This window comes from Pipistrellus hanaki (assembly GCF_964339955.1).
Source record: "Pipistrellus hanaki genome assembly, chromosome: 11".
NCBI classification, from domain to species: Eukaryota; Metazoa; Chordata; class Mammalia; order Chiroptera; family Vespertilionidae; genus Pipistrellus; species Pipistrellus hanaki.
The window spans coordinates 8,639,241-8,660,380 of record NC_140513.1 but is presented as its reverse complement, the minus strand read 5'-3'; the positions used below and the strand labels follow the sequence as shown (position 1 = coordinate 8,660,380).

Here is a 21,140-nt window from a genome sequence, read left to right as displayed (position 1 = left end):
TTTTCAAAGGCACCTAAGCAATCAGGACGATGGATTTGGAGAAAGCTGGACCTGCAGCGGGCGACTTGGATCCAGAAAGTGCCTCCACGCAGGCGGACGGGGCCAAGTGGTTGTAAGTGGGCCGGAGGCCAGGCTGGATCATGGAAAATCTAATATTCCAGGCAGGATGGCCACGGAACATGAGGCGATGGCTCCACCACCCCCGGGGAGGGCCAGGGTGGCGGGTGGGGGGGGGACGGGGGGCTGAACATAACCCGCTTCTCCCAATGTGAAAGCCCTGCCCCAGCAGAGGGGGCAGAAAAGAGACTTCTTTGTCTTTTCTTCTTCTCCATCTTTTTTTTTTTTTTTTTTTTTTTTTTAACCCTGAAGATTTATTTAATCGTCGTGAACACGATAGGCAGAAAAACAATCCCTTCCTCCTCTTCTTCCCCCCAGAGCGTTCACATCTTCCAAACGTCTCGGGCACCGGCAGTCAGCAGGCCAGCCGAGGTGTATGTGACACATTTATTTCCATGTTCCTGAAGAAAGAGCGAGCCGGCGGCCAGCGCTGCCTATGAAAAGCTTACTGCCCACAGTCCCACATCCCCCAGGCTGCTCAGGTCTCCGACCTCGGGGCAAACAGGGAGCTGTGGGAGGCCCCGATTCCAACAGAAAGCTCCCCCCGTCTAGAGGGAGAGGGCCGTGGGGGAGGGAGGGGCAGCAGGCAGCAGGGCAGTGTCAGAGGGGGGAGCTGGGGGTGCAGCTGGAGGCTTGGGTAGGGCAGTGGGGGGCAGAGGAGGAGGAGGAAACAGATGGAGAAGGACTGGGGTTAGCATTGCACGCCTGGTGACCTCTAAGTCGGGGCTGGCAGGGACGCTGCTAAGACAATCCGGGTGTGCCCATCACAGCTCGGCAGCTCCGATTTCCTAGGAGTCCAGGGCCCACCAGACCATCGAGTGCCCTTGGACAGATCTCTTCCCTGTGGATCTGCTCTGCCTGCTGGGAAATGCAGGCGCTGGAGGAGGTGGCCTCTGAGGACCACGCCCGCTGTGCCCTTCAGACCTCAGTCGTGCTCCTGGTTCGGGTGTCTGGGGGCAGGTGCCTGGGTTTGAATCCTGACACTGGTTACCAGCTGCGTGGCCTCGGGCAAGCTTCCTACCTCTCGGGGAGGGGGTTGGGGGGCAGTTTGAAGGGTGGATGGGTGAAGGCCCACAGAGCACCCAGACGGTGCCCCACACTGTCTCTGTTCCTATTTCCCAGGGGTAGGAGGAGCGGCCATCTGCAGGCAGGCACAGAAGGAGCCTGGCCTCCCTCTCTCCTCCACTCCGGCTTCCAGGACCACGGCTGTTGCAGAAAGCCCTCCCACGCTCCCTCCGGAGTGCCCGGCTGGTCAAGGGACTGGTAGGGGCAGGAGGGAGGCAGATGGCCACAGGGCAGAGCAGAACAGCCCCCATGTCCTTGTCACTGTCCACCTGGGCCCTGGGGACCCATCTACCCAATCCCAGCTCTGCCCGGACACAGGGGAGACGGGGAGAGCTCGGCGGCGGCAGGGCTGCACAGAGGACACATGGCAAGGGCGGCGCCCCCGTGGCAACTGGGGGAAGCGGGGCAGGGGCTCAGGGGCCCTTCCCTGTTTTTCTGTGGTGTTTTTAGACCAGGTGGGCTCTGGGATGGGTTCCCAGTTCCAAGCAGGCAGTTTATGTAAATCTGTTTCTTCCTGCAGGGACCGGTTTGGCTCAATGGATAGAGCGTCGGCTTGGGGACTGAAGGGTCCGGGTTCGATTCCGGTCAAGGGCATGTACCTTGGTTGTGGGCATATCCCCAGTAGGGGGTGTGCAAGAGGCAGCTGATCGATGACTCTCTCTCATCGATGTTTCTAACTCTATCTCTCTCCCTTCCTCTCTGTATAAAATCAATAAAAAATATATTTTAAAAAAAATTTGTTTCTTCCTGTGCCTGGGGAGGTCTGGGCCCCACATCATACCTGCGCTGGGACCCATCATCGCAGCGACACTTCTCCTCTCTATCTCCCACCCCACCCCCACCCCTTTTGCTCCATGGCTTTGGCCTCAAAGCCGGGCCCTGGCCTCAGCTTTGCACTCTGAATCCAGACACCTGCCTTGCTTTACTCCCCGCCCGTGCCTCGGCGGTCCTCCATACTCTCTCTGCCCAGGTCTGCGTGCCCCCAGAACCCCCTGTCTGAGCCCCATCCAGAGTTACAAGGGAGAAGCTGGGGAGCGCAGAATTGGGGGTGGGGGGGAAGGGCACAGAGGGGAGGCAGGAGGAGTGCAGGGGAGTGGACCTGGCGAGGCCAGCAGCAGCCGAGGCGGAGTGAGGGGGGTCGCATGCAGATAAAACACAGTGCAATAAGGGAGTATTCAGATCACCTTATCACCTTTCAGTCCGGGCTCCCCCACGTTTCCCATCAGCCCCTGCAAGACAAAGGCGGGGGTCGGGCTTGAGGGCAACTCAAAGCGGCTGGCGCCAGGGGCTCTGGCTTATCCCAGGGGCCTGCTGTAGCCCGCTTGCTCAGTTTTCTCATCTGTCAAAGGAGCGATGGCCCCAGCTCCTACAGCGATGGTGCGGACTGAGGGAGCATGAGAAGGGGCGGAGGACTCAAGAACCACCACACCAGAGAGGTCCAGGGGGAAGGGGTGATGACGGGGAGGGATGGCTCCATGGGCATGTCACACACACTGGCAATGGGGTCGCCCCTAACATGTTCCACCAGTGTCGGCCCATCTTTCTCCTGCACCCCTCAGGAGGTACGAAGCTCTGTGGTTTGCCATTCTAGCTCCTGTGTCCCCAGGGATGTCCCCACTGGACGTTCAGTGTCCTGAGGTCTGGAACCAGATGAGACTCATACTCAGTTCCAGGACTGCTGTCCAAGATACACATCTGGCATGAGGGAGCTATAGATAACTGGCTCTCTGCTCATTCCCCCCCACCCAGCACCCATGGCCTCCCCCGCCCCTAGCTTCATGTCAGGGCACCCTCCCTTTCAGGCTGAAATGGGTCAGGGGGTGCCTGAATGGGCCGAGGCCTGGGACAGGGAATGGCCTGTTTACCTTCATGCCTTTAGGTCCTGGGTAGCCAATTGGACCCAATGTTCCCATGTCACCCTGGGGAGAGAAGAGAAGAGGACGCGGTGAGAGGTGCCCCAAGGAGGCTGGCCTGGGTCCCCCAGGCCCCCAGGGCTCGGTTTCCAAGGAGGCGGCCACGCTGGGCTGCTCTCAGAGTGAAGAACGCTCTTCGGTCTGTGTGCGCCGCTGAAGTCATTGCTGGATTACATCTTACACAGGCCCTTTTGATTGCTGCCCCTCCCCCACCACTTCTTTCCATTTCGCTTTAGATGTCAGACCTTCCTCTCCCCTGTTAGGTTCTTTGCATCCCTTACGAGCTCAGGGACTCGGGGCATGCCATCTGATGCCTTTGGACCTCCATCTACATAAATAGTTGTGAAACTGGGACCGGGATCCTTCTCCTTGAGCCAGCTGCCAGAAGGGTCAAGTCCGCAAACAGGGGCTTCGATTCCCCTCTCGCAGTGAGGGGGAGGCGCGTCCTGATCCCCAGAATCTCACCCGGTCATCTCCCTGGGAGGGCAGCCAGGAAGGCGTGGGGCTGTCGGTCTCAGACACCCCACAGTTGAAGACAAGGCCCAGGAGAACCCTAAGATCCTGGGCCCCAGGCTGGAGACCCCGCTGCAGATCGGATGAGACTGTCCCCAGTGGGAACAGCCAAGTCCCTAGACCCTGGAGAGCTGGGAGGCAGCGCCTCCGTATAAGCTGCAGACCACCTGGTCTCACCTCTCCTCTGCCGCCCGCACATTGATTGGGGGGGTGAGGGGCGGTGCAAACCATTCTGTGCCTCTGTTTCCTCCTGCAACAAATGGGGATATGTACCTCAGGCGTTGTTTTGAAGAGTTATGGACTTACATGTCTGGTGGCATTTTTGGTTGTCACAACCAAAGGGGGGCTACTGGCCTCCAGTGAGTAGAGGAGGTGTGAGTGTATTTGTGTGCATGTGCGTGTATGTGCATGTGTGTGTGCCAAATATTCTACACTGTATAGGCCAGCCCCACAACAATTGTCTGGCAAGAAACCATGTTCACCGAGTGACTGTATTTTCTCTAAACAGCCCCATCTTTCTCCCAAATCTCCTCACTTCCCATCCACCCTTGTCACTACTGTCAACCAACCACAGCCATAATATTAAGCCGACGCCAGAGAAAAGGAGCCCCTAGAAATGCCGTCTTCTCCCCTTTTCTGTCGCCTGTGACAGATCTAAATGTCTGGCTGCTGCGTGAGCCAATCCACGTGTCTGACCTCTCTGGGCCTCAGTGTCCCCACCCCTGGGCCGGGCTCCATGGAGGCCCTGGAAGCACTGGAGGCACAAAGGCTGTCCTGGGAGCCAGGCTGCAGAGTGGTCCTGCCCGAGCTGCCCGGAGACGTCTCCTCTCGGAGGGAGGCGGGGCAGGGAATGAAAAATCACATTCCCGCCTGCCTCCCGCAGCAGGGCCCAGGGGTATGGAGTGGAGCACCCCGAGGGGAGAGAGAGGGCGGGAGGTACAGAGCCACAGTGGGCATGGCCCAGCTGAGGCCATGCCGATTCTCACTCGCCACCCCAGACCCTCCCCCCAATGACTCAGATCAGCGGAGGCCGATGCTGGAGTCTGGCTGTGGTCCTGCTGTGTGATCTTGGGCAAAACGCCTTCCCTCTCTGGACCTCAAGCCCCTCACCTGATTGGGTCAAAACCAGGCCTTTTAGTGGGGCTTTTGCGAAGAAAACCTGCTTTCTGTTCCCATCTAGGAATCTTGTCGCTGAGGGAGCGGGTGTCAGTGTCCTGGGTGTAATAGTAACACAAGCGACACTGGTCTCTAGGCCCTGTGCTCAGCACCTTACCGTCTCCACTCAATTATTCCTTCCTCCAGCCCTGAAAGACCCCTTCTGCTACAGTCCTCACTACACAGAGGAGGAAACGGAGGCCTGAGAGGTTAGGGCTTGAGCAAATCTGAGCGGGGATCTATACTAGGCAGTCGGTCTCCAGGGCGGCTAGGCAATTCTGAAGAACCCTTTGGGGAAGGGGGAGTGAAGTCCGGGGCCCTGGCCAAAGGCTCTTGGGCAGGCCCCTCTGGCTTCTCTCTCTCCCTCTCTCTCTCTCTCTCTCTCTCTCTCTCTCTCTCTCTCTCTCTCTCTCTCTCATCCCGATGAAGGAGGAGAGGGGTGGCCTGCCCCCCGTTCCCCGTGCTGCACAAATAAACAGCGGGCTCTGCTGGCATGCTGGCTCCGGTGCGGCCCTGGGCGGGCACAGGACCAACGGCAGCTCCAGGAACACAGGCTCCTTCTTCCCGGCGTCCAGGCTCAAAGTGGCCCGTTGTGCAGGGACCGGGTTCAACACAGGCCTGAGTGACGCCCGTGTGGGCCCACGGGAGCCGCCACAGCCCTGCCCTCACCGCCCTGCAGGCCTCTCTCTCCAAAGGGGTCTGTGTGTGGTGGGGCAGGGCCCAGCGTGGGCATCCACCCCCGGGGGCAAGGAGTCGTGGAAACTCGACTCTGGCTGCCAGGGGCGTGGGGAGGAGGTGGCACTCGCTCAGGGGAGGTCTTCCTGGTGTCGATGGGACCCTCATGCTGGGATATCATTGCATTTGGGGGAGGAACAGAGAAGACCACTTCCCCTCCAGAACAGCCAGAAGAATGCCGTCTGCTGTGCGCGAGACACCCTCACGGGCAGCCTGGCCCAGCAGCACACAGCGTCGTGTCCCCACAGGAAAGAACAATGAGTAATACCCTTAATTGGGATCCTGTTTCCACTTTGCCTAAGCTCCCAGACATGGCTTTACACACTTTGCCCTCATCTCGCTGGCTCCCACCGAGAGCACAGCCAACCACATCTGCAACCACTTACAGAGCTCCTACTGTGTGCCAGACTCCACGCTCCGCGCTCCCAGTCTCAACAGATCCTCGTTAGCAGGCGCTCACGCTGTGCCAGGAACCCCGGTGAGGGCAGCACACAGTAACCCCGGGAGGCCAGCACCCCTCTTGATCCCACCCCACTTTACAGAGGATGAAACCGAGGCTCCGAGGGAGGGGAAGCAACTTGCACAAGGACTAAGCCAGGAGGAGGAGGCAGAGGCCGAACCGGAACCCAAGTCTGTCTGTCGTCTGTCTGTCTGCCCCTCGGGCCATGCTCACTAGCCCTCGACGGACTGTTCACTCCATGCAGGACCAATGGTGCCTTTCTCATCGCCATCGCCCCTGAGTGAAGGGCCTGGGACAGGCTTCAGATGCAGAAACAGGCACGAGTTCCGCTCCCCCCCAAGTACACCGTGGGGTTTGCCAGGGACCCCTGAAGACACAACCCAGGTGCTCCCGACACCCGCCCTGCATGGCGAGGTGCTGGCCGGGCCTCCCTCCCGCACACGCCTCACCTGTCTGCCCTGCTGTCTCTCCAGCTGTGACGCCCTCGGCCACTGATTCCTTTGCTGTGTGCTCACCCTGTTAACACCTACTGGTCCTTCTGGTGACCAGACTCCGGAGGCAGGTCAGGCCCCTGCTGTCTGGTCTCAGAACCTCACATGGCTTTCACTCCAAGCCAGGTCCACGCTGATGGCCATCAATGTGTGTGCCTATGTGGCCACCACTCTCCCCTCCTTCCCCCTGGCCCCGTGCCCCAAAGGAGCCACTAAAAGCAGCCTAGTGAATGGATGAAAAAAAAAAACAAATTAGAAAAACACCCTTCAAACTCTTATTCACAAAACCTCCAGGGGGAAAATCTTGCAGCAGCGATCCCTGGAACTGCCTTAAAGGTGACAAGGTCTCTCTTTTCCAGAAACGCTGATTGAGGGCCCTCCGCTTGGGGACAGGGACCTGGGGCTGTGGCGAGTCCTGGGTCCTGGGTGACCTTCATAAGCACCATCTCTCACCCAGAACAGCCCCGGGCACTCCCCGTGCGTGCTCTGACACCCCCGCTGTCCCCACTCAGCACAGAAGTGGAGCGGAGCTGGCTGCGGGGTGTAATGTGAAGGGGGCAGGAGCTGTGCACACAGGCTGGGGTCCCGCCTCTCAGCTGTGTGACCTTGGGCAGGGGTTCTAGCCTCTCTGAGCCTCGGCTTCCCTCCCTGTGCAATGGTAATCCCACTCCCTGCCCTCAGAGACTTGCTGAGATGATTACGTGCTTGGCGCATAAATATCGGTTATTGGGGTTCCTGGCCTCACTTTGTAGACAAGGAAACAAACCCGACGATGGGTTAGTGACAGATTTTGGTGGACTTGTCTACTATCCCCCACGTTCTGGGTTTGGGCCAGATCACATATTCTTTGGGTCTCGTTAAATGGAGGAGCCAACATCCCTTCTGGGCCACTCAGAATGCAAGACAGGAGTCTTGGTTGCTGGGCAGATTCTGGAACGAGGCACTCTTTTCTTGAGGCCCAGCCAAAGGGTTTCAATTACTCAAAGGAGGCTGTTTCGAGGCAGTCTCACTTCAGAGGCCGCAGGGGGCCACACGGGCCTGGGCTGCATGTCCCTAGGAGTGATGCCGGGCCCCAGCCTCCCCATCCGGGTGACCAGGCTGTGTGGCACCTCAAGCAGCTCAAGGCTCCTGCAGCCTAAGGTACGTCCAGCACACACAGCTGACGGGCGTTCCGTGAATGTTTGTCTGTTCTCTCCTCTCCTTCCTCCCGGCTGCAGAGACCCCAGGGGACAGAGCATGTTTAGGCTTCAGTCTGCATGCAAACAGCTTCAGCTGGCCAGACGGAAGGCCCTGAATAAATCTGAATCTCCGACTGAAATGATACCAGTACGTGGAATTCCCATGTGCTCAGCTAAAAACCCACATCCTCTAGGAAAACGAAGGTGACTCACAGTCCATCTCCCCTTCTAACTCCAGGATAGAAAATTCCTTTGTTTCCCACTCTTTGGGAAACCTTGGGGTGCAGGGGGCTCTGCTGGGGGTGGGGGGTGGGGGCGGGCAGCATTGATTTAGTGGTGTCAGATCCAGCCCTGTGATCCACAAGGAGAAAGGGACCATCCCCTTGGCAGAAAGGGAGTTTAAAAACAGCAGAGGCAGCCGAAACCGGTTTGGCTCAATGGATAGAGCGTCGGCTTGGGGACTGAAGGGACCCGGGTTCGATTTCGGTCAAGGGCATGTACCTTGGTTGCGGGCATATCCCCAGTAGGGGGTGTGCAAGAGGCAGCTGATCAATGACTCTCTCTCATTGATGTTTCTAGCTCTCTATCTCTCTCTCTTCCTCCCTGTACAAAATCAATAAAATATATATTTTTTAAAATAAACAGCAGAGGCGCAAGGAAAAACTCATCAGCTCTTTGGAAAGGGACCTCATGAGGGGGCGCATCATCTGAGAAAGGCTGGGATGCCCAGGGCTCACCCCCAACTGAGACCCCTCAGAAGAGAGCAGGGAGAGGAGTGCCCTGCATTAGGAGTTGGGAGACGTGGTCTCCCATTATGCCTCCATCCTCTCCTGCCTTTTACGTGACCTTGACCAAGGGCCTCGGTTTTCCCATCTGTCAAATGCGATTCACCTAGGAAACCGTGGGAACGGAACAGATAAAAACATAGACTGCCCGGCTCAATTGGAATGTCAGGTGAACAGCGAGTGATATTTCGGCATCCATGTGTTCTAAATGGTGCAGCTGGCATTCAGATTTCCCCGGGCGTCTTGTATTTAATCTGGCAGCGCTTCCCATGGAGAGAAAGGAGAGCACCAGTGGGCAGAGGTCTGTGAAGAGTCAGAAGGGCCCGGGGCTGGGAGGGCAGAGGCTCCATCCGCAGAATCTGTGGGTATTCATTCTGCCAAGCCCTATGCCGGCCCCTCTGAGGAACCAACCTAGCGGACGCCAGGACAAGGACAGGCAGGAGTCTGTGCCAAGGAGGACAGCCAGGATACATAAACATCCCCTCAGGAAAGCTTTAGGGGCCGGATCATATAGCCTGAGGGAAGGAGCCCGGGGAGGAGCAGACAATGACCGCCTTTACGTCCCCAGCGGCCCCTCCCGGGGCAGGACCGGACCTTGGCTCGGCACACGGGGACGTCTGCACAATGAGAGCTCTGTGGACACGGCGGCGCTCCCGCAGGGGGGCGCGTCCAACACCAGGGTGTTCACCTTGTGGTTTAATGACCGTATGACCAAGATGCTCCAGAGACCTCTGCCTCGCGTTGAGGTTGGCCTTGGACCCTTGGAAAGTCCCCATGAATCAGGTTTATTTTTCCAAAGCATCTAGGTCAGCGTCTTGTGCCAAACAAGGTGCCCGGCAAAGGACAGCGCGGGCGACAACTGGATGACTCAAGGGTTGACACGTCCTCATCCCAGACCAGGCAGGCGTCACCAGTCAACCTCAGCATCCTCTCTCACTACATCCCAAGGTGACTTGGGAATCTTGTTCAATGCAGCAGTCTAGACAGCTGCCACCAGGGACAGAATGCCTATCATCATCACAATCACCCACTATTATTACAACTAGTGCTTCTGGAGTGCTTACTATATCCTAGGCATTTTATATGTACTAGCCTCTTTAAATAATCCTCCAAGTTAGGTACTAATACTATTCCCATTTTACAGATGAAGACATTAAGACTCAAGGAGGTGGAAAAAATGTACTCAGAATTGCAATTAAATGAAAGGTAGAGCTAGGATTTGAACCGACGCGATCTGGTTCCTTCTCAGCCATGAGACTAGACTGGATGTGTGGATCTGTGGTCCTCACAAGAGTGGGCCCAGCGATCCCACCTGGGGTTTAAGGAAGCAAGGCCATAACGGAAGACCACAGAGCCGTGGGGAGGGGAGCCCAGAATTTGGACACAGGTTGATCTGAGCCTCCATCCCAGCCCATCCCACCCACCTGAGCAGGCACACAGGACTGGGCCCTCTTCACAGGACTGGCCTCCCCAGGACAATAAGGCTCCACAGACCCCTTCCCTCCCCAGAGGCAGGGACCAAACCTGCAACCGAGGTACATGCCCTTGATCAAAATCAAACCAAGTAGCTCTAACCACTGAGAAAAACTGGCTAGGGTGTTAGCCTCCCTCTGAACAGAATTTCTCAGCAAAATTGCTGAAGTGGCTGAAGCACTAAGGAAAAGTCTTCTGTGACCCCCAAAAGCCTCCAGACTCAAACCCTATAAGGAATGACTCTGAGAACAGGACAGAGCAGGCATCAAACCTCAGCCAGGCCCAAGGCCAAAGCTCACCCTTGAAGAGATGGCCCTGGTTTTGGCTAACAGAACCACTCACTCCAGAAGGCCTACCTCAATCTAGATGGAGAAAGAGGTCAGATGCCTCCCACCTCCCTGTGTACAGCCTCTCTCAGGCCCAGGCCCATCAGGAGGTCATAACAGTAATTAATACAACAATATTTCCCGCTAATTGCACATGAACTGAGTGGTAGACCCCATGCCAAGGACTGCACATGCAATGCCTCATTTAATCCTCACAACCACCCCAAGAAGATTCTACTACCATCCCTATTTTAAAGATGAGGAACTAAGGCTCAGAGAGGGTAAGTAAGTTGGCCCAGGGCACACAGCCAGGATGTGGCAGAGCTGAGACTTGAACTCAGGCGGTCTGGCTCCAAAGCCAGTGCTCTGAAGAAAAGGACGAAGACGACTGCCCCTGTGGCCCCGAGCCTCAGCTCCTCTGCCAGTCACTTCCTTCTCTGGACCCAAAGCACCTTGTCTGTCAAGTGGCCATGCGATCACCCATCTACATCATCTTCCAGAGCGATGGGCCGGCAGAAAGTGAGGGGCTCGGAGAAGGTAGGCAATGCACCTGAGGCCACACTGTAGGACTGTCCTCCCTCAGGCCCCCCACCCAGACTGGTCTGTCCTGCTACACCAGCTTCTCCGGGCTTTGAGAGAGGGTCTTAACGCTTGTTCCCCACACCCTGCTTCCTGCCTCCCCTTCCCAGGCATCTGTGTACTTACAATGAGGCCGGGGACTCCTGGGGGCCCTGGCAGGCCCAGTTCTCCCTGCAAATGGAGAGAGACCAAGGTGGTTAGTTGACCTTCTCCCTCCTGGGCCGCCCCCTCCACATGGGTGCCTAGGGGAGTCCTCTGAGCTGACCACTCCTCGTGCCTGACTGGTGATTCTCCAGAGCCTGGTCTAAGGTTTGAACAAGACCCTCGGCCCCTCTGGCATCAGCTTTCCGCATCTGTAAAATGGGGAGGTTGGATTTCCAAGTCTGGCAGCTTCCCATGATTAAGTAGGAAGGGCTGCGCCGAATCCTGACCATGGTAATAAGGGTGTGCAGGATGCTCGAGCCAGGTCTCCTTTCACCCTCGCTCTCTGGATGGCAAAATGGAGGCTGGAGAGTTAAGTGATTTCCTCAGGGTCAAGTGCAAGAAAATGACAGTGGCGAGGGCTTCAAGCAGAGCCACCAGGCTAGCCGGGGAGCTCTTGCCCAGGAGTGAGATGTGTCTGGGAGCGGCCATGGCCAAGTGTCTCTTTCCCCTTCTCTATAAATGGACCTTCCATTGCTTGCCCCAGAGAAGGCGGTAGAGGGATTTGGATCAAGTTCAAAATTGCAAAGATGCAAATAAAAATAGGGGGGCTTTAGAAATGGGGATGATCCGTGAGAATTGCCCACACCACCCGGGGGTTTGCCTGCCATCATCTGTGCCAGCCAGGGCTGCTCAGGCAGAAGTCATGACTCCAACCACCACGGAGAAGAGGAGGCGGCGAGAAACAGCCCTGGCTTTCCAATGAGGAAACTGAGGCTCAGGGAAGGGACGTGCCTTGTCCAACAACTGTGTGGCAGAGTGGGGACCACACCTCCGGTCCTCTTCCTGCTCCTGGGGCCACGAGTGTAGACATCCCGCCCCTCCCCAGGGGGCTGGCATGACACCACACATTATGGCGTTGGTTCGAGGACAGATCCACTGGCTCCTCCCCTCTGTGCCTTTGCTGGCACTCCCTCCTCCACTTGGAATGTCTCCTCACCTCTTCCTTCAACCCAGTTCCAATGTCACCTTTCCCAAGAGTCTTCCTTCCTCTCCCTCCTCCTCAGCACCCGGGACCTCCTTGATCACCCCCAATCTACTCTGCGCCTCGTAAGATAACGGGGAGACAGCCACAGGCTCCTCAAGGGCAGGAACTGTACACACCCCCGACTAGGAACACCGGTGAACTCTGGTCATGGGCCGAACTCCTTGCCCTCTCGTTTCATTCTCAGAGCAGCCCTCTGAGGCTGGCATTCTGAACCCCCCGTTTTACAGACAAGGAAACTGAGAGCCAGAGAGGGGAACCGGTTTGTCCAAGCGCCACGCTGGCGAGGGGTGCAGCAGGATTCAAACCCAGGTCCACCTGGCTCCGAGGCCAGGGCGTCAGCTCCCAAGGGAGCCCAAGGGTCAGCCCCGGGGAGCATTTGTGGAACTGAAAGGAGAACAGAATCAGGTGCTGAGGACGGATCCAGCAGCCACCCCTGCAGAAAGCACAGCTGGCACCGTGCTCCGGAGGGAAGCCCCATGGGGGGTTGGGGGGAAGGTGCTCCAAGGAGCTCTGAACATGCCCTGCCCGCCAGGCCTGCTCTCCCGCTGAGCCTGAGGCTGGGACAGGACAGGGAAGGCGGGGCTCAGCTCCCAAGTGCAAGCTGACCTGGCTGCTCCTATTATTTACAAACCCTATAAACAGGCCTGTGCTGGAGACTTCCTTAGAACTCGCTCTCCTCTCACACGGGGCCTGCAGACGATCTGCTCCCGGGCTGCTGCCATCTCATAAACATTTCCAGCGCTCTGTCAGGTGGCAGTAGCCCTGGCTTCCCCCGTGCGGAGTGACCCGAGAGCCTTCCTAAGTCCTTGAGGATGGAGCACAGCCCGGGCTTTGGGGCCAGAGGCTCGGGTCTGGGGGCTCTCTGGCAGGGCGGGGTCACAGGGCATCCACAGTGGACATGAGCCTGGGGTTCAGAAGAGGCAGGCGTTTTGTCCAAAAGCGCCAGCTCGTAGGTAGCAGGGCTAGGCTTTGACAGTCATTCAACCCCCAAGTTGGGTTCCTAAAACCTGCGTGAGTTCCCTCGGAATCTCCCTCCTGCTCCCAAAGACGTGAGATACTTACGGGGTTTCCATCCAGTCCGGGAGGGCCTCTTTCCCCAAAGTCTCCAGGAAACCCCTGAGGGCACAAGAGAGAAGGAATATATGTGAATTAGTGTTTATACTTCTGAGTAGCTGCGATCCAGACCCCCAGGGCGGACACAGAACATGTCCATGCAGTCACTCCTTGGTTCTGAGATCTGGGCAACCAGTGAGGTCCCGGATCACCCCATGCCCTCAACAAACACTCCACCTAGAGAATTCCTCAGGTGGGGCCCAGGGACATGGGGCCCCTTCTTATGTTCCCAGAGTCTCTGAAAAGAAACTGGCGCCTGGCTCCCCAGCGTGGAGATGCCACCCGCAATCTGAGCCCTGGTCCTGACGCAGTGCGGGGTCAGGAACCTGGGTCTAGGCCTGGAGACCGGCTGCTGACTTGCTGAGTTATAAAAGCACCCCTTTCCCCTGTAGGCCTCAGTTTCCCCACTGGTCAAAGGGGAGGGAGGCCTGTGCGGCATTTTCCAACTCAGACCTTGTATGATGGTGACATGGTCTCCCAGAGCCACCCTGTGGAATCATGGTCCCTGGTTTACAGACAGAGAGACTCTGGAAGGGGAAGATGGTCACAGGTGAGTTTTGGCAGCTGAGAGAGAGGTCACTTTGCCCGCCCCAGGCAGGTCTGGCCTCTCGCCCCCTCCCTGACCCTCCTCCGTGCTCTCTGTGGAGCTGGGCAGCTGGACAAGCATTGGCTGTGGAGATGTTCCTGGCATGGCAGGGGTAACTCCGTTCTACCTCCACAGGAAAAGCAAGCCCTCAAGCTTGGAGCTTAGAGAAACCTGTTCTCCCCTCTCCTTGAATTCAAGTCATAGTTTTTCCAGGGAAATTCCATGTTTTTCTGACCGTGCTCAGGCTGGAGTGTGTGACCGCTAAGAACCCCTCCCAACCCGTAGACGGAGCCTCGGGGAAGGAGTCTGGAGCCGGATGCAGAGTCTGACAGCATCCCCCAGGCTCTGATCCTGGCTGCCATGTCTAATACCTTTGTACCCAGCAGGCCCCAGCAAGGTCTCAAACCTGGGTCTCTCGCAGAGGCCACTCCAGACTGGCTCAAGGACTCCTCAGCCCCCTCTGCCAAGCCGGCTGACAGGTGAGGCTTTGCAGCCAGAGAAACCCGATGCTAGTCCTGGCTCCACCGCCCACTGGCCTCCTGAGCCTCAGCACTCCCTGCTGTGCAATGAGAGTCCCTGAGATGTCGCACCGAGGGCGAGCCCTGGCCGCCACACCGAAGCAGCGGCAATGTGAGGGGACATCTCTGAAGCATGAGCAAGGCAGAGACCATCAGAATGGTCACATCCCAGAGGGAAGCAGACGAAATGCAGCCGGGGTATAGCCGGTGGGAGGTGACAGTGAGATGACAACAATGACAGGAATAGCAAACTCCAACAGCCCCAGCAGATAGGTCCTGTTACTGGCCCATTTTAGAGATGAGGAAACTGAGGCCAAGAGAGGCTAGATCATTTGTTCGAAGTGACACAGCTATGGAATAACAGGGCTGGGATGTGAATCCAGGCAGTCTGGCTCCAGCGCCCGTTCTCTTGGCTATGACTGGACGCTGCATACAGAGACGGGACTACAAGCCTGGGTCTCTCCAAGGGCTCAGGAGAACCCTGGCTGACGCACAAGTGGGAGTGGCATGACTGAGGCTGCGGGCTGGTTCTGCTTGTACGTGCTTGGTGGCTGCAATACCCAGCCCTGTCTCCATCTTCAGCCTCCCTCCCTTCGGAGGAGTCCAGCAGATGACCATTAGGAATCTAGTGTTTGTAATGAAGAGCACAATGGTTGGCGGGAAGACTGGAGGTTTAAAAGGGCTGGAATATCCCTGGACATTATAGCATCCACCCTCGAGCAGAAGAGTCATGGGTTGGATTCCCAGTCAAGGGCACACACTTGAGTTGCAGGTTCGATTCCTGGCTGAGGTTGGGGCACTTGCAGGAGGCAACCAATTGATGTGTCTCTCTCACATCAATGTTCCTCTCTCTCTCTCTCTCTCTCTCTCTCTCTCTCTCTCTCTCTCTCTCTCTCTCTCTCTCTTTCTTTCCCTCCTGTCCTCCCTTCCACTCTCTAAAACAGTCAAAACAGGAAAAAATATCCCCGGGTTTAGGATTAACAACAACAACAAAAAGTGCTGGGACAAATCTTTGATGGCAACAATCACGGATGGCCCGAGACAAAAAGACCCTGAATCCTGACACTCAGCATTTCAGTGGGGAGACTGAGGCCCAGCACATGCCCAAGGCCCCAGCACCCCGCTAACTCACCTCATCCCTCCACCACTGAGGGGCAGCCCATTTCTGACACTCCCCCTGGGGCCCCTGATGGCCTGCATCCCTGTCTGGCTGCATCTGCCCGCCCATGGCGTGCACTCCCAGCCTGGCCCGAAGCGGGACCTCCCTCCGCAGGCCAGAGCTCCTGGCTGCAGCGGGCTGGCCCGAGGCCCGAGCGATGAGCTTGGCACCCTGCCGGGGCCTTAGCCACACGGTTTCTCCACTTCCCAGGTCAGGCGTCCCTGGGGAACTGAACGCCTCGTACTTTGAGCAGAACAAGGCCCAGGGGAAGGCGGAAGCTGGCTCTGGGACGAGACGATAGACATGAAAACTGGGACAGTCCTCGTGGCCACATCCATGGCGAGATGTGGAGGGCTGAGGAGGCCCTCCTTCCCTACAGTGTCTACCCCGATGGTCTGTTCCAGAAGGTGGGCTGTAAGGGTAGGGGGGGAGGGAGGCGGGGAGCGTGCAGCTTGAAGATCTGCAGTCCTACCAAGGTCTCGAAGACTCAGCTCCTTGGCCAGAAAAATTGTCAGCCCTGCCCAGCTCACCTGGCAGAGCTGGGCTGAAGAAGAGGCCAGATGTTTGTAATCCAGCCCCTGGCAAACGCTGATGTGCCATCACCACGTGCTGGATAGGGTTTGCATCAACAGTGGGAATTCTTAATGATCTCTAGGAAGAGCTGCGGAAGGATCTCGGAGACTCTTTAAAAATGCTTCAATTCTCCAGAGAAGGGGAAGTTCCCTTGTAAATCTAACGGGCATCTCAAAAGCACCGTGTTCTTTTCCAGATGTGCGCCCACATGGAGAGACCGGAGCCCCCCAGCACGCTTTCTCACGATGCTGAGCATGTTTTCACCCGGCCCTTTTGAAATCCATAGGGAAGTCTCCTTCCCCACAAAGTGACCCCAGGGAATAAGAAGAAGGTAGGCCATCGAGTTCTCACCAGGATTCCAGAGCCACCGGTAGCTCTGGGACAGCTCTAGCTCAAGTTGGGGGGACTCTGGGGACCACGTCCCCAGCCCACAGCGTGACCACAGCTAAAATCTCTCATCTGCTCTGGCCTCAGTTTCCCCACGTGGAAACACGAGATCCCTCTCACTCTGCTCCCTTCTCCCCACCATCGGAGAACTGGAAAGAGCCCTGAGCTTGAAACCAAAATGCACCCACCGTGTCAGAGCCCGCCCGGATGGCACATGGCCTCGGGCAAATCCCACTTGTCCCCGAGCCACACACACCACGGGAGTAGAAGCCAGGGCAGGGTCCTTCCAGCTCTCAGCTCTAGGGTCTGCCTGCCTGACTCACCCCACAAGACCCGCCGTGGCAGGCCTGGCCAGAGACCACAAGAGGAGCTGTGAGTGGTGGCTGGCCAGGTCAGGCATTCCAGCGGCTGACAGTGAATTCACAGAATGTCTGACTACAGGATTCACTGTAGCATCTTCCCAGCCCCGGGGAGAGACCCATGGCTGAGAGGCAAAGCTCGGACCCCAGCCATGAGTGTCCCTGTGCCGTGCCCCAAACATGCCAGGACAGTCCAGAAGAAACCCCCGAGAGCTCATAGTTCCAGCCAAGTTTGTAACATCTTATACCTGGAGCCCTAGGAACCCACAATGCATTTCTCTTCCTAGCAGGTGGTGTGAGGAGGAGGTGAGAGCTCTAAGTCTTCCTTTGGAGGTTGAAGACGTGAGCAGAGGAGAAGTGATTCGTACTAGCCTAATATTCTTACTAGCAAGCAAGAGTCCTGGGTTTGAGACTTGATTCTGACACCACCTTACGGTATGACCTTGGGGAGTTCCTGGCCTCTCTCAACTATGCCTCTCTACCCGGCAAACAGGTTGGGCCAGCTCATCGCTGCGGCTCTGATGGGATCCGACTCCACGGTCTCTTTCTCAGCTCCCATTTGAAGACTCCCTCACATTCTCCTTCCGAACCCAACGCCAAGGAGGCCGCATGCATGGGCCTGAGGCTTGGCTGGCTGTGGAGAGATGGACTACAACACGATCACCGCTAGGCCCGCCAGAAATGAGACGAGCTGCGACCTGGCACGAGGGAACTCAGCTCATTCCCTCGACGTTTCCTCTTGTTATAAGTGCCTAGAAACTGCCTGGCCCAAGGCTTGGGCAAGTGGAAAACCCATTCACAAAAGAACCCCCGAACCCCACCAGCCGGATCAAGGGCTAGGGAGCCCTGGCAACAGGGGATAGCTCGTAAGACCACTCGGGAGAGTGTGGGATGAGGGCACGGAGGGACTGGAGGCTCAGCAAGGCAGAGACAAAGGCTAAAAGACTGAGTGCTATGAAGTCCTATTCCATGCATATTCTGTCATGGCCAAAGCAGACCCTGCCTGTGTGGTAGCCATGGCGACTAGGCTCTAACTCAGGGGCTTTCAGGTATATTGCGTGGCCATAGGGCGGTTTGACTGGAGGGGAGGGGCTTCTTCCCACCCACACCTGACAGATACCCCAGCGCCAGGGCACAACCCCATCGTGGAACCTGGAACCTGAGGAAGTCAATGGCACGCAGCCAGAAAGCCGGCATGAGTTGATGGCTATCAGGGTTCAAGTCGGCAGGGCCTTGGAGGTCTCTGGGCCAAAGGCTTTGGCCGTGGAAGCCTCTGTTTCCTCAACTGGAAGATCAGTTTCACCCCAAAGAGTCAGTGGGAGAATCACACACAGTTCAAATCCCATGCAGGTACTAGGGCCTCAATAAATGTTGATTTTGAGGGGGTCGGTTTTGGCTACAGTGCTATCCCTACTGCCTGGCACATAGTAGGTGCTCAATAAATTTTTGTTGAATGAGAAATAAGTGAGAGGCCTCATCTCACTCACAGACCTGGCGCTGCCTTCCGAGCTGCGAGCAGGAGGTTTTCAGCTCCGAGAAAATAAATTCAAGCAGGAGGCAGACAAAGATGAAGAGTGTGGGATGAGGGCCCGGAAGGACTGGGCGTAGGAAAGGGATGGGGATGCTGTGGAGGAGAGGGTGGAAGAGGACAGCGGAAGCATGGCTCTGTTGGCGGTCCTGGTTGCAGCAGGTAAGGAAGCCACTGGCTGCTGCTTTCTAACAGCTCTGACCCCCAGAAGCCACACGATGGTGGCCACGTCATTCACTGGTCTTCTCCTCTGCGCAGTGGCAATGCCTGGCCCTCTGGGAGGCTCCCAGGATGGAGCCAGAGCAATCCACCCATGGGGGCTCTGGAGGTGGCCTCTTCCTCGGATAGCCACAGGGCTCCATGCTTACCTCATTCAGTTTTCTCAAAAAGTGAGGAGGACTTCCCAGACCAATTTCTCCAACAGCCTATACCCCAAGTACTCACTGTCCCCCTTCCTACTCTATCTGAATACTCAGCACCACCTGACAGCCAATCATGCATTCTTCATTCCCTCAAACAATCATTGTCTGTCTGTCTGCCCATGAGAATGGGAGCTTTGTCTTGTCCTCTGCTCAGCATCAAACACAGTGCCTGGCCCATAGTGCACACTCAGAATTCATTGAATGAACACATGAATGAATGAATGAATGAATGAATGAATGAACAAATGAATGAACGAACGAATGAATAATGAATAAAGTAGTCTTTTTGTCCCAGTCACCTAGCTTGAGGAACAGATCCAAATGCCAGCCCAGCCCTCACAGAATCCACATCCTTGAGTGAAGCCAGGATCATCAGGTGCTGTTCCCTGCCCAGATTGGGTGTGTGTGTGTGGGGGGGGGGGGGGGAGGGTCAGGTGTCAGACCTCAGGCACAGAGGGGGCTAGCTCTGAGGGTGAGGTGCTCCTCCGTCAGCTCCTTACAGCCAGGACCTGGATCTTGCTTTTCTTTGTAAAACCCGCTTGGCCCCAGAGGACCCAAGTCCATACACTGCACTAGGCAAGGTCAGTGCCTGGGACCATGCCATCAGCCCCTTCTGGCCACCGGGAGTGCTCCTGGCTCCCTCCCAGCTGACTCTCAAGTTCTAACTCACAACCCCGTCTCCACCAATCACAAGCAAAGGGAGGTACAGACCCAGAGCTGACGATGGTTCCAAGTCTAGGCCTTACGCTGCAAGGCACAGGCAGGGAGCCTTAAGCCAGCAACGGGCAGGGCCCGAGAGAAAGATGCCTCAGTCACAGTCCCGGGACTCCCTCAGCCTAGCAGTGGGACCCTGGACACAACACTCTGCCCCTCGGAGCCTCTTGTGAATAGCAAAGCATGGTGGTGAATGACTTTCCTCCAGACGAAAGTTCTAGGGAATCCACTTTTACAACTTTATCTCCACCCAGTGGGCCTGGGCCACCACGGAGCTCAGAGGCCCTGGAGACACGCTGAGTTAGAATCCTGGCGCTGCTGTTGACTCAGTGGGAAACTTCGGACAAATTACTTCCTCTCTCTGAGCCTTGGCTCTTTCTTCCTGCCCCTCAGATGCCCAAACAAGGAGAAAAACAATTCCCTGCCATGATGGAGAATCACAGACCAAGCTGACAGGTTGGGCGTTACTGCTGAGCCCCCCTCGTGGTCCACTTGCCCAGAATCCCGCTGCCCTCTGGCCTTGTGTGGGCACGGGAGAAACAGGGGACACCAGGACGACACGGAGACTGCATGTTCTCCAAGTGAGGAGCACCGACACCTGGCCAGCCCTCGATCACCCAGTCCCAGCAGGTCCCTGAGCAGACCCAGACAGAAGACCGCCCTGCCCCCACCCACAGACACAGAACTGCAGGGCAGAGCAATTGGTGTGCACATGTGCATACACACACACACACACACACACACACACACACACACACACACAAAACCTCCTAGAGGGACCCAGAGCCCACAGGATCCCGCCCCCAGCCCCAGCCAGGAAGCAGCCACGTGTTCTGGCAGCAGGACACGAGGCCCAGACAGCCCTCCGCGCAGACCCACACTCAGAGCACAGCGATGGCTGAGCACAGAAGCAAGCAGAGAACGGCCAGGTCAGCACGGCCAGTGGGAGGTCAAGTTCCCCCATAGAGTCTGCGTAATAGACACGGAAAATCTTTACCGGCCTACCCATCTTGCCCCTCTTGCCAGGAACGCCAGGCAGGCCCTGTAGAGGAAGAGACAGGAGAGAGGTCAGGCCAGGATTCCAGCAGGGGACACTGGCCCCAGAGCACACACAAGAGGCGGCCACTGGGTGCCTAGCATCCAGACCACATCCACAGTAGAATCCAGCTTTGCATAGAGGATGGATGGCGCCCTTACACTCCATAGAGTTGGGGTCTGCATGGATCTGTACTGGGGATTTGTCCCCTCTTCCCCCCCCCCAAAAAAAAAAAATACCCGGTGTTCCTGGTATTGGGCTGGTACTCACTAAGGGCCCCTCCTGTGTGTCTAAGGTTCTCTTGTTGATGAGGTTCCATTTGAGTTCCCATATATGGGCTCAGGCAGGGAGGGGATGGAGAGGATGGTCCAGAGGCCTGTGGGCCGAACAGCCTCTGTCATCACTACTCATCTCTGTGCCGAGAGCAGAGCAACCACAGGCGATGCGTAAACAAATGAGCGTGGCCGAGTCCAGGCCGTAGTTTGCAGACGCTTGGTCTGACAACATGGGCCAGTTTCTCGTTTGCTGAACGCCCTTCCGAAGCTCCCGGCGTTCTCAGAGCAGAGGCCCCTTCCTGACCTTGGCCTCTGAGTGACGTAGAACGTGGCCCCGGTGCCCCCTCCAGCCTTGTCTCCCCGCTGCCCCGCCTTCCCCCCTCACACTCAGCGCTTGGGCTGGCATGACTGCTAAACATGCCAAGTTCTCAGACGGGGGCCCTGCACACGCTGGTCCCTGGGTCTGGAAGGCACCTGCCTTGCCCTGTCCC

The 21,140-nt window shown here is 57.0% G+C and overlaps 1 protein-coding gene across 2 annotated transcripts in view; it reads right to left on the bottom strand.

Moving 5' to 3' along the window:
- Window positions 1-21,140, bottom strand: part of COL27A1 (collagen type XXVII alpha 1 chain) — a 125,356-nt gene that overhangs the window by 60,667 nt on the left and 43,549 nt on the right. For both annotated transcript variants that reach the window (XM_084898185.1, XM_084898184.1), the window contains exons 12-16: window positions 20,336-20,380; window positions 13,042-13,095; window positions 10,917-10,961; window positions 3,048-3,101; window positions 2,367-2,411 (exon numbers count right to left, since the gene is read on the bottom strand). In XM_084898185.1, coding sequence (XP_084754311.1) covers window positions 2,367-2,411; window positions 3,048-3,101; window positions 10,917-10,961; window positions 13,042-13,095; window positions 20,336-20,380 — 243 coding nt within the window. The remainder of the gene's footprint in view (window positions 1-2,366; window positions 2,412-3,047; window positions 3,102-10,916; window positions 10,962-13,041; window positions 13,096-20,335; window positions 20,381-21,140) is intronic.